Source organism: Amphiura filiformis, chromosome 10 (genome assembly GCF_039555335.1).
Source record: "Amphiura filiformis chromosome 10, Afil_fr2py, whole genome shotgun sequence".
In the NCBI taxonomy this organism is placed as follows: domain Eukaryota; kingdom Metazoa; phylum Echinodermata; class Ophiuroidea; order Amphilepidida; family Amphiuridae; genus Amphiura; species Amphiura filiformis.
The window spans coordinates 63,622,075-63,635,740 of record NC_092637.1 but is presented as its reverse complement, the minus strand read 5'-3'; the positions used below and the strand labels follow the sequence as shown (position 1 = coordinate 63,635,740).

The 13,666-nt window shown below is 37.4% G+C and overlaps 2 protein-coding genes across 2 annotated transcripts in view; one reads left to right on the top strand and one right to left on the bottom strand.

The window, feature by feature from the left end:
- Positions 1-9,134: 9,134 nt before the first annotated feature.
- The window catches only part of LOC140162033 (uncharacterized), a 31,744-nt gene continuing 27,212 nt past the window's right edge, over positions 9,135-13,666 (bottom strand). The window contains exon 11 of the mRNA XM_072185323.1: positions 9,135-9,482. Coding sequence (XP_072041424.1) covers positions 9,207-9,482 — 276 coding nt within the window. The 3' untranslated portion in view covers positions 9,135-9,206. The remainder of the gene's footprint in view (positions 9,483-13,666) is intronic.
- On the top strand, positions 11,016-13,504 carry LOC140163290 (zinc finger MYM-type protein 1-like). Its single transcript, XM_072186688.1, has one exon. It carries the CDS (start codon positions 11,016-11,018, stop codon positions 13,182-13,184), a length of 2,169 nt encoding a protein of 722 aa, XP_072042789.1. The 3' UTR covers positions 13,185-13,504.

Below are 13,666 nucleotides of genomic sequence, written 5' to 3'. Positions count from 1 at the left end.
GCTTTTATTATGTTTTTTACTTGCATTTTAATATCTAATCATTCAGAAAGCAAATTGGAAGCAAATTTAAGCTTTTCACAACATTATATGATGTTTACAATCAGATAAGTGCTACCAATGAAGAATAGGCCTTGTTTATATGTTCTTTTACCACAGATTTTCAGTATTAAAAAAATTAAAAAGATTTTTTCACGTAGGATTTTCTAAGTCCGGGTTCTAAGTCCAGCATCTTGCATATTTTCATCCTTAAATGTATATGTTGCATATTTTGGGAATTCCCAATTACCACTATAATAGCCTTATTGCTATTTCTTAACCAAAAATGTACGCAGTTGGGATTTTTTAATAGCTTTGAGTCACTGAGACAAACATTCCTCTTTATTTTGCCTTTAGAATATGGTAGTCATCTTGATTGATGATGTAACTTGCCATGTCATATAATTGACTTCCTCAATCGAACTTTAAATTGCTATGAAAATGGACAATATTCTTATCATTTTCAGAAATCATTTGTTAAATAATTTAACAGCAAAAGAGTTCAGTGGAATGATAGACATGTACAATCCTATCAGGTATTTACAAAAAATCAAAACATGTTTTAACATAACGTATGAAAATTTCAAAGAAAAAATTTGGTAAAATCATGGGAATAAACCTGTTGAATTCTGCACCTTGAAGATGATGAATTTGTAGCAAAATAATAGAGCTGACATCATAGACGTATTTAATTGCATCCAAAAGTTGAAGAAGCATTAGGAATGGAGAAAACAGTCAATTTATGAAAGAAATTAACTTACATCAAAAATGGTAAAATATGAAAGACTTTGATTTAAATTCATTTGGTGATTTAAAAAAAAAATCATTTGATTTAAATCGCACCAACCCTGTTGAATATGAATGCTGTAAAATTTGTGTTTTGGCATCGAAACATAATTGGTGATTATGAAAAATAATTGGTGATTATTTGTATTTTAATTTTCAAAAGTCCAACCAAACGCGCAAAAAAAATGCGTATGTAGGCCTTTATCATGGTACATGAGTATTTTGGTACTGAACAGACGATGTTAACTCCCGTGCATTATCTCATGCAAGATCTTTGTAGTTCACATCTTATGAGCTACGCACTGAATGAAAGTTTAAATTTAATATTCAAGATCAATTAACTGGTAGCTGGTAACAAAATGTTGATAGTGCTAAAGTATTCTATTACTAAAATAATAGTTCAAGTCTTTATGTAATATTATATTTAAGATAATGAGTATCCCTTCAGAGTTGTGGTTATTGTTCAAAAACTCATTGTACTACATGTAGCTAGTGTAAGATGTTTTACAGAACAAAATCATAACGCAGCAAGATCCGGTCATGCTTGTTGTTTTGTTTATTGTTTACCCAGGTTGGTCCGTGAGGAACACATGCTAATCCATGGAAAACCATGGACCGTTCCAAACTCATACAAATGCACAAGCCTGGATAGCCAGTGTAGGCTAATATATGCATGCTGGCCTAGATAGCTTTGATAAACAAAGCAAGAAATGGAAGAAAATAGCTAGGAAAAGGAGAAAAGAGAGAAGGCCACTCCCAAACACAATTGTACAATTTTACTCTTAGCCCTTACTTCGTGAGAAAGGAAACTGGAATTCCAATCTCAGGCCCCGATGCAAAGGCTTCTTTGATAAAAATGGTTATTGATCATTCTTGAAGTTCTTTATTATGATTGTATGCTCTTATAAATTACTCCAATACCCTAATCTACACAGTGACTCCCCTGTTAACACTTTGATTTTTAGATTTGAATGAAAATTCCCGAAAATTCCCAATATTCCCGAAAATTCCCGTTAATTCCCGTTAATTCCCAAAATTGCCGGTGGAAATTTTCCACTCCGAAAATTCCCGGGAATTTTACAACCCTACTACAGAGGCACAGAGAAGGGTGGTGCTAATGGAGCATGATTCATCGTAAGAAAATACCTCGCAGCTTAAATTGTCTTAAATTATAACATATAGATCTGATAGAGTGGCACAGATGACCATCAAGTTATTAAACCAACAGAAATTGAGAATCATACAGATCAACATGCCATCCACAAGCTGCACAGATGACGTGGTTGATGAAGTATATGAAAAGGTCAATGAACTTCTCAAGCAAGACAAAGCAAGTCATACTTAAGGGAGATTTCAATGCGAAGGTGGGAATTCAGAGAGCAGGAGCGCAGGTAGTTGGTAAATTTGGCATTGGCCAAAGGAATGACCGATGAGAAAAACTTCTACACATTTGCAGTCAGCAAAGGATTTAGAATCGTGAACACATTCTTTAAGAAGAAATCCTCTCAGAAGTGGACATGGCGAAGTCCAAATGGCACAACCAAAAATGAAACTGACTTCATCCTCTCAGACAAACAGCAAACCAACATTCAGAAAATAAAACATTCAGAACTATGTAAAAGCATCAGGAAACGAATGAAGGCAGAACTAAGAGAGCACAATGTCACAAAGATAATGCAAATCTTGGAAGCAAGCAGAAGCAAGCAGAAGCAAGCAGAAGCAAGCAAGCAAGCTACAAAACAGCAAAACAAGCACTAACACTTGGAAGATCGCAAGCAACAGAGATATTAATCCGCAATTGAAAAGGAATGTACATTTCAGTTTTTTGAGTTTGAGGTTGAGTTTGACCTTGTCACAGTATAATCTGGACATAATTATGGGAAAAGATAATGTCGTGGCTATGCCTTGTTCAGAACTGCATAAAACTGACAAACAAATATTACAAATTTATACCATGTTGAAGTTTATATGAAAGAAGAAAGCATTAAAAGTTTTCATTACGTTCAAACTTTCTTCTTTTAACGCGGCTGTGTACTCTAGATATTGTTTCTTTCGCAAAATTGAGTTTTTTTGATATGTTTGTACTTTGTTATGTTTTTTATAAATACAAGGAATGAAAATCCAGATTTCTAAACTCCAACTGCAATATTTTAAGGATTTTATTTTACTATTGAAAAGGAAAGAAAACCTTTGTTGTACCCATAGACATACCACCTAGACCTATGACTCCCCATCCCTTAACACAGCGGGAGGTGAAGCCCCGTATCCAAGGTGATATTGACGGATTGACGGGGTTACTAAGCGCGGAGATATATCGCGTACATTCTGACGCGCTCATTTGCGTGGTTACTGCGCTGTTATCGCCCGCGTCAAATGCAACATGTTTCGTAGACGCGAACATGTCTGCTTGTTTGCGTCCGGGTGTGCGTCCTTGTCAAATTCGTTGCTAAGCAGTGTCGGCTTCACTACGCGAGTCAAAGTCATTGGTCTAGGTTCTCGTTTGTCTGGGGTTGTACCAGCAGGGTACACGCTCGCAACAATGCATCGCGTTGCGTATCGCGCAATTTGTTAACGCACAAATACGCTACGCATACGCGACGCTTATCTGCATGCGCGGCGCATCTTATGGAAAAGCACTGATTTCACAAAAACCTAGTGGTCAAATGGCTCCGTTTTAGCTGATAAAATGTGGGTTTTTTCAAGTTCTTTCCCCCGATTTAAATATCAAGTTATGAATGGATTTCGTTCAAACTTCTCAAGGGGCCGTGGATTTACCCGATGTTCATGTAATGTAAGGTAGAAAAACGAAAACTGCCGCATTCTCCTGTGAGATTCTATGAAAGTGCAAAATGTGACCACTTTAAACTTCAACGGCCATTATTTCAATGTTCATTTTCTCGGTAAAATGACGATTTAGGTACACGATAACTCAATAAATACAGCATCTATAGGTAAGCAAATATGATCATCGTAAAAAGCATGATCGACTCAAGAAACGGTTTTCTCATTTTTTATATTTTGGTCTATTTCCGATTTTAGGCATCATTTTGTGCAAATAGGCGTTTGTGAATTTAAAAAGTTCAATTTGATGCCTTATATGGTCAATATCTCAAAAAATAAGGCCAATATCAAAAAAATAAAAACAGTTACCGTTTTTGGAATGGAGCCTCAAGATTGAGCTAAAAACAAAATAAAATATTTTGGAAAGAGTGTTTTTTTGTTATGATGTACCTAACAAATATTGCCAAAAACTCACTTTTTTGTGATTTTCTTCATAATTGTTGTTTTTACCCCAAATCTGTATTTATATTAAGATTTATTAATGTCTTGCCTTCATAAAAATGTATACTTTTATATGTCTTGCGCGAATAATTACAAAGTTATTGCACTTTTACTACATGCATGTCTGAGAGTGCACAGCTGCCTTAAGGGAGAGGGTGTGATGTGCCCTGAGTAATTTAATTTAATTATATATCTTTGTTTACAAACATTGTACACATTAAAGCTATTTCAAGTAATGATGCGCAAGAGTGTGTGCCAATGCAATTTTTTGGGGAATTTCGTTTTAATCAGAAAAATTCAATCATAGCTATTTTTGGATCTTGGAAATCCCCGTATGGCTTAATGTGAACATTATCTTGCTTGATGTGTGAAAAAGGTTTCTTGGTACCGTTGGAATTGACATAACATGTACTTGATGCCTATATAATGCCTCATATACCAAACGTTAGAGATTTTGAGTAAAAGGTCATTCAACTTTACGAGTCAAAAACACGGCCACCATGTGGCTCAAAGAAGCCATCCACAGAAAAGGACATGACACTCTAAACACGGACGATGGGGCCTGTGCACTCAACAACATTTGACCAACTCATAACGCCCTCGACGACGGCTAATGTTGCCCATAAAAGGAAGCTGCCTGTTGTGATGAGTTGCCAGTCTGATGAAACCACTAGTGTAGTGGTGAAACGTCACTAAAATGTGAGTACATCTTCATTTTATATAGGCATTGTGCAAAAAAAAAAAAACTAAATCCGCAGACAAAGATAACACAATTATTGTTTGTCAAGATTTCATGATTACGTGAATGCAACGGCGACGTCAAAAATGGCGTCAAAGTTACTACTTTTGAAATTGAAAATGGCAATAACTTTATAAAAAAATACTTTCTCCCCTCTGCCCATTTCTCCTATTATGTTTATTAACACTATAAAACATATAATACAACATTGTGACTACAGTTTTGTTTAGTTGTCCATCACATTTTATTCCAACTACTAGAAATAATTAGGAATGTTGTCATAATTATGTCATAACGTTTAAACTATTCTTTATAACATGCTTTATTCCGTAAAATGTATAGTGTTAAAAGTAATATCTTTCTATACTACGTATACATTGCTATTAAACTGAGCTGAAAAAGAAACTTATAATTTTTCACAACTTGTGAATCACAAGTTCATATCTTAAAATCCTGTCCATAAAAATGAACCAAAATTGCACACAGGAATACTTCAATACTCCACTCAAAACACATGTCAGTAACCAAGCAGATGTCCAACTGACACAACAGCCAAATGCACTGACACAGAACAGCTTCCTGGACCACTTTCACAGCCCAATATTTGGCACCCACCACAAGAAATCTGTAAGAATGCCTACAAGATCCTTGCATAGATGACAAAACGGTTCTGCGTTCTGATTTTGACGCACTTGTTATCTGCGGATCTTGAAATCATTCTCACAGATTTCTTGTGCTGGGTGCCAGTTATTGGGATGTGATAAAAAATAATAACTTGACAATTTTTGAATCACGTTTTTGTTGTGGACATGACTTTCCTTCAGATACACTAAATGTAACAAACATGCTGATTATACAAGAAATTATGTTTTTTTTTAATACTAACACGTCATGTGGCGTATAGATAAACATCGACATTCGGCAGCTGTATTGGACTTTTCGTAACTCAACTTACACATGTTTCAAGGGACAGCAGGGTCGTACGAAGGGCTCAGGTCCAGGTGCCCCGAGGGTTCAGGGGCCCCGAGGACTATGGGTATTAAGAATAGGACTGATAAAGGTTAAAGAGGCCACGCATTGTTTCCATGGGCCCCTTAGGCACTTACTACACCACTGCGGGCAGTGCAATATAACTATGAGCCCTTGACGGTAAAATGGGAGAGGGAAGAATTTGTTGGCAAGCCGGGGGGACATATTTTGGCAAGTTGTGGGGGTTTCGGGGCATACATTTACGGCGCATATTCAAAAAGGCGCAGGAAAACAGTACAGAAACGTTCAAATGTGCAAAACTAATGGGTGCTTTTACTGAAAAATAACCACGACATCGAGCCTCGACGCGGTTTTACCTGCTGGCCTTTCAGAAAGTTGTGTTAATTGTAACTTATCATTTCTATAAATATTAACATCTTGGCCATTACCAATACTTCTTTTTGTGCAAATTTACTATTTCTATCATATGTGCAACCAATATAACATTATCATTTTGTTTATAAATTGTTTCCATGTGAAGATGTGATATTATAAATCTGAATTGAACTGAACTGAACTGAACATGCAAACTTTAAAAACCCATATCCCAACATGCACTATTCCAAGGTCTTGTGAACTCTCATCTCCGGACACTAGTTCCAACTAGGCCCATGAAGTCCAACATGCGAAGTGAGCGCGGAGATGAGGATAATACCTGCCGAACCACTGGAATAACCCATGATGGAATTATGTAATATCCAAGCAAACACAAAAACGTTTAATACAAAGTTTTCAAAATAATGTTTGTTTGGATTTGGTCACAACAATGCCGGGTTACGTAAGATCAGGGTATTTTTGAAAACTTTTTTGCAAAATGTTTTGCAAACACTTTTGAATGTCATTAAAATGTTTTACTCCCTTTATATATTCCGACTTGTAAACTTTTTTGACAACCTATTCTAAATTGTGCGAATGATTTTGAAAATGATTTGTGTTTGCTAGGAAGGTTTATTGATGAAGCAGATTTTTAATTCTGGGCGTTCTTTAAAAAATCTCCGGTTATTTAACTTCAAGTATATAGTAAGCTTAATATAAGTTTACAAATATAAAATACAGTGTGTTATTTTTTAAACCACCACCATTAACTACCACCTTCGGAGGACTAAGAGGGGTAATAATCGTCGTCGTTATGTCATTATCCTGGGGTCGTTATCTACTGCAAAATACACGCATCAAACCTATCAAAAAACCATATCCCTATCTCCCACCATGCGTTATTCCAGGATACCGCGCCCTCCCATCTCCACGCACGAGTTCCAACCCAGCCCGTGAAATCCGATATGCGATGTGAGCGCTGAAATGAAATCAGACCCGTCGGACCCCTGGAATAATCAATGATGAAATTAGGGAATAATTATGGTATATTAATAGAGCCACTAGACACGAGGATCACCTTAAATTAGTCTTCTCGGATAGTTTGTCATTACATTTTGCTAAAAGGGCGTATCTCCACTTCTCTTCCAACAAGAATGAAATCCTTTTGCCTTGTGTGATCCGTATTCAATGAATTCTTTTAGGCACCAGAAACAAATTTGTTTAAGCTTTGTATCGACCGTCGATGCTGCTTCGATGGATGTCATTAATGTCTATCAACTAATATTATTAATCCGATTTAACACTATATTTATATTGGTCAATATCACTGCAGACGTAAATTACCATTTTATCACAATTAACAATAGTAAATTAATTAATTTCATAAATAATAAGGATCGACTAAGCATCGATGGTTGATCGAAATATCGAACTAATATCTTTCTATTGCCTTAAATCAAACAAAATGTGGAAGCAATACAATAATTGTGACATGCTCCTGCGAACATGAGCGTAAAGTCACAAGTTGGGAGTTTCGAGACGTTGTAACGTCTCGACTGACTATCAACTTGCGACTTTTAATACGTTCATTTCGTGGGAGCAGCTCATACCGTAAAACCTCGTCTACAAGCATATAGAGTGCTTTTGATGAAAGCTAAATTAATCCAGACGCCATCCATCGACAAGAGTATAATATTATGGAGTTTGGGCAAATTTAATTACCGATACAAACATATACAAACAAGTACTATTGTAATACTAATCTATTGTGGTGGCATACTTACCACTGTCTCGTTTTAAATTAGCTTTCATTAAAAGCACACTATATGCTTGTAGACGTGGTTTTACGGTATATTACACCCAGTTGCAAACTTAAACGAAACTCAGTATAGTAGTATCTTAACAAAATGTTATTATTTTAAGGAAAATGAAACGCGCGATGCTGTATATTCGTTAATGTAATGTAATGCATTCATAAATAGACTGCATAGGCGGTGGAAGCGCGGGTGGCACGTTCGATCCCCCTAACTCTTTGCAATGAGGATGACCCTCTAAAATCAGAGTAGACGGAAACATACAGTAATAATTACCCTATTTTGCACGACAAACACTGTTTTGGGTCCATTTAGTGAAAAAATTGCAAAATTGACACATCAAAGAACAAGTCACATTCATGTGGGGACTAAATCGTCTGAAACCAGAATGCTCGTCATTAAAAGGTTTGTTTCCAAATACTAATAGAATGTAATTATCATCGACATTGGAGATTTACAATGCAGCAAGTAAGAATCTCGATCTATCATATTAGGTTATTTTTGACAGAAATCATTTCAATGCGGTAAATTGTCACCCACAAGAAGCAGAATTTCAATTTGTAACCTAATTTGTTTTATCGTTGATTGTCAGTCATGATGAAGATTGCCCCCCTCCCCCATTAAAAAAAATCCCAATGGATGTAAAAATAAGACAATAATTACCCTGTGCGTCTTCCTTTTCAGTCCTCTAAACTCTGTGTGTTTTGGGCCAAATGAAGTTGCCAAAAATGCACCTTCATTTTAGGCTAATAGTCTGAAATTGAAACTTGTTCGCGCGCTTCTTGCACAAATTAATGGCCATCTGAAACAGGTGCAAACTAAGGTCGCCCTTTCACAATTTTAATGCTTCCACCGCCATATGGTATAGGCGTGGGTGTGCGCAAAGACAAAGAAAGTATAGACCACTTGGCATCTGACGTCATTGCCCGGCAGTATGCGCGCGCATTATGGCAATTTCCATTGTTCTTTGCCCTGCAGTGTGCGTACGCATCGTAGTCTGCTAAGGGCACGTGCATTTTAAATCGCCCGCCACATTTCATATAGTACAGGAAAGCCATCGAATAGTGTAGCGGCTCGTTCGGGCATATCGATAGACGAGTCCCTCGCCTTTGTTTATAAACAGTGATGTCAAGTGGTCTATACTTCAGAAGACTGAGTTTAGAGTTAGTGAGATCCTTCATGAAACTGGCACAATTATACTTGGTCTACATTGCAGAATCGAATTTAGGTGCTTTATCAGAGCCGAATACTTTGTTATATCCGTAGAATTTTACATCAGCGACAATACCTCTACCACGACCCTTTCCTCCACGACCACCGCGTAGCTTTTTGGACACATCCGCCACAAATCTCAAGTGCAGATGTTTAAGAGGACTAAGTACACGATTTTCATAGGTATTGTAGATAATCCAAGTGTATTTACTTCTGGTGCATGATCCACTATGTAAGCATGGTTGGGGGGCTATGTTGAAGTTACCACCCTGTAATTGCAATAAATAATAATGATAATGATGATGATGATGATGATGATGATGATGGTGGTAATTGATGCTGCTACTGATGATGATGACGATGACAATGATGATGATGATGATAATGTGACGACGATGAAAAATCACTATTAACAGCAGCAGCAACAACATCAACAACAACAACAACAACGACAACAACAACCTCAATTGTTATTTAAAATGGACAAAATCAAAATAACCAAGAGTAGATAGAGTACTAAATTCACGGTTTTTGTATTAGCAATCGAACCTGTTGAAGAGAGTAAAAATGCCCACTAATTTGATTAGGGAATGTATTTGCTATATAGTCAGGGCCGTCGCTAGAGGGGGGTGGGGGATGTATGGGGGTGTGACCACACCCCCCAATACACAATCTTGTCCGCAAAATTTGACTGTATGTGTGATTGTCGGCAAATTATGAGAGCCATATAAGATTAATGTGTTACGAAATTGTGTTGTTGTAACGTAATAGACCTACTGTTAATGGTATAGTAGTTACTAGTTAATAACATTTATTTGAAGAAAAAAAAGCATTTGGACAGTACTATTTGTTCCTTTATTGCTCCCACTATTAATAATTGTGATCAGTAGGCCTATATATGGAATGTCTCCGGAGCAGGGGCGGATCTTGATATGGTTGTGGTGGTGCAGAGCACCACCCTAGAATTCCAAAAAATAGTGTGATCAAATATATGTAATCATTATGTTACTTGGAAAACAATAAAACCCTACAAATTCCACTAAATAATGGCTATTCTAGCTTATTCTGTGAGTCTTAACCATGTATCATAGGGATTTTTAAGTTTTTGTCCAGTGCATAATAAGAAGTAAACTGGCAACCTCAAAATGGTTCGGAGCTCAGTTTCGCTCCAGCAGTTGCTATCTCTCCCACATAAACCCACTATGCAATGACTATAAAAGCTTTTCCATTAGCTTCTATGGGACCCCTAAACTACACCATGGTGCAGAAAATAGGTTCGCACCTTTTTTTCATAATCTTCAACACAGTTCAACATCTGTATGTGGCCCATAGAGTCAAGAAGAATTTCCTTACTTAAAAGTCAAAAAGTTGAGGTTTCTGTGGAGTCTAGGTATATCAGCTTGTTTATTCACAGATGGAATATCTGTGGTTTGTTATTAAGAAAGTTATTGTGGTTTCAAGGTTTTTAGATTAAGTTTTAATGGGAAAGGGATCAAAGTGTCATGGTGTGTGCATCATTCAGGGTGAGTCAGTGCCACAATGTATGTCAAAATATTGTTCAAACCTAAAGTGTATATTAAATAATGTAATCTTGTCATGTAATATAGCCCCACTGTACCGAGCAAGTTCTTTGTTTTTTGCACCCTATGTACACAATGTATATATTTTGTGTTAGCCTGTTGTATGCATCATACACCAAAAATGCTATTGAAACTAGTAACAGGCCTAGTAGCATTCACTATAGATGTATACCAGCTAGTGTATAGTTCAAGATATTCAAGCCAAATAAATTCAATTTTAAGATGAATTCTGTCGACTATTTGCTTGAAAATCGCTTTTCTGCGCACAGTCTTCAGGAAAAAATAGAAATAAAGCGGCTGGGTCCTCATCGACCGGATAATGTTGTTGTAGAAGGCAAAGCAAACCAGAATCGCAAGTTTTCAAACAGTTGGTATGACAAGGCACCTTGGTTGACAGCTAGTACAACGAAGAAGGCTCTGTTCTGCTTTCCATGTCTTCTACTTGGAAATGGTGATAACGCGTGGAGGAAAACTGGATACACAGACTTGATACATTTATCTAGGAGTATCAAAGCGCATGAGAAAAATGCTGCTCACTTAACCTGCTGCGTGCGATTAGAGCTGTTAGGTAATGTTAATATCTGCACTCAGCTTGATGATGCATATCGGTCATCCATCAGGAAGCACAACCAACTCGTTGACAAAAATAGGCATGTTTTATCCAAACTGATTGATTGTGTTAAGTTTTGTGGTGCCTTTGAACTTGCTTTAAGGGGACATAATGAGACACCAGACAGTGAGAATGCTGGTATTTTCCGTGGATTGGTGGATTTGGTCGCTGAGCTGGATGGCGTCTTGGCAGAACACTTGGATACTGCAACTACCTTTAAGGGGACATCCAAGACCATCCAGAATGAGCTGCTGCAATGTATGTACGAAGTGTACCTAGACCATGTGGAATCTGAAATAGAACAATGCAACTTTATTTCTGTTCAGGCAGATGAAACCACCGATGTTTCTTGCAAATGCCAAGTTGTTATTGTGATACGATATACCCTCAATGGAGAGATCAAGGAACGATTCATGGGTTTCCAAGAAGCGAAGGAAAAGCATGCGGATGCTCTAACTAAGATTATAACTGATGTGCTCTGTAAATATAATGTAAAGAACAAACTTATCGCACAGACTTATGATGGTGCGGCTACTATGAAGGGTAGAATAAATGGGGTTCAAGCCCAAATTCGTAAAGACTACCCACTGGCATATTTTGTTCACTGCTATGCCCATCAGCTGAACTTGGTCATGGAACAAGCCTGTTCCAAGAATATCCGCAAATGTAAGATATTCTTTGCAAATTTGGCAGGATTTTCTGTTTTCTTCACCTCCTCTCCCAAACGCTCATCACAATTGAAGGAATTTTGTGCAGCAAGAATTCCGAGAGCTGCACAAACGCGGTGGAATTTTACTAGTCGGGTTGTAAATACAGTGTATGAGAACAAGGACGGCTTGTTGAGTAGTCTCATAGCGATCCGTGATGGTCTGCCGGAAAGCGAGATCGAGACTGCACAACATACCCATTTTAACTGGGATGCCAAGACCATCAGCGAAGCAGCAGGACTGATCAAGTGGCTGCTTGATGATGAATTTATGTTCCTGCTGGAATTCTTTCATAGAGTAATGCCACATGTTGATATACTTTATGCCAAGCTACAGAAGCGGAACATTAGTGTCGATGAAGTGGACAAGGCAGTACAAGCTTTCATAAGAGATCTCAAGAAGTTAAGAAGCGAAATTGACAGCATCAGTGTCACGCAGGATGAAGATCAATCTGCGAGCAATACCCGCAAGCGACGTAGAGATGACATGCAATCGCTGAAGAGTTCGTGCAAAGAAGCATGTGACACCATGATCGTGCAGGCCACTGATCGCTTCACTGTAGTCGGAAATCTTATTCCACTGCAATTAGTTGATCCAACTTCATTTTCCGCGTACGCAGCTAACTTCCCCGATGAGAAGTTTGAACAAGTAGCAGTGTTCTACCCAATGATCGTGAAGGAGAAACTGAAGACTGAGCTGACTGTGTTATACAGTAGTAGCGAATTTCAATCATCAAAGTCTTCGTTGTCGCTCCTGCAGTTCCTAATAGAGAACAATCTGAAGCATCATTTCTCAGAAGTTTGCCAACTGTTGGAAATATCTCTCACAACCCCACTTGTGTCTGCTGAATCGGAACGATGTTTTTCCACATTGGGCAGAATCAAAACATTTCTTAGAAACACCATGACCAATGAAAGGCTCAATGCTCTTGCAGCTCTATCCATCCAGAAGAGCATGATTCGCGACATCGCCAATTTCAATCAACTTGTAATCAACAAGTTTGCTGCTGCAAAGAATCGCCGTGCAGAGTTCCTCTACAAAACATGTTCAAGACCAGAGCCAGATGATGAATAAGGTAAGTTTTACTTGAAGAATGTAGGTTCTCGTTTTAATACATTTATGTCCAGTGTTATACTTACAAATATAATTTCAGAATCATGTTACATCATAAATAATACATACATGTTCTTTTAATAAATTCTAACCACTTTTGCCTTATCCGATTTATAAGCGTCTGGTGCCCCGTGAGAATAAAAATAAACAGCACGCCACCACTAAAACGCCACCACTAAACAGGAAGAGCTATTAAAAAAAAAGTTTACGGAAATGGAACGACATACCGGCACGGTCGCAATGACCTGATCACCAGATTTCAACATTTAAAAATTTTGTCTTACATCGAATTTGTTTTAATTTACGATGATGTACAAAATTATAGTTTTCAATATTTGACCAGTAGAATAACTTACACACTCATTCAGTAGAAAAAAAACTTTCAATGGTGTAATTTGTCATATTCCAAATGAGGCTTTTCATTGAAAATTTGCCTTAAAAGT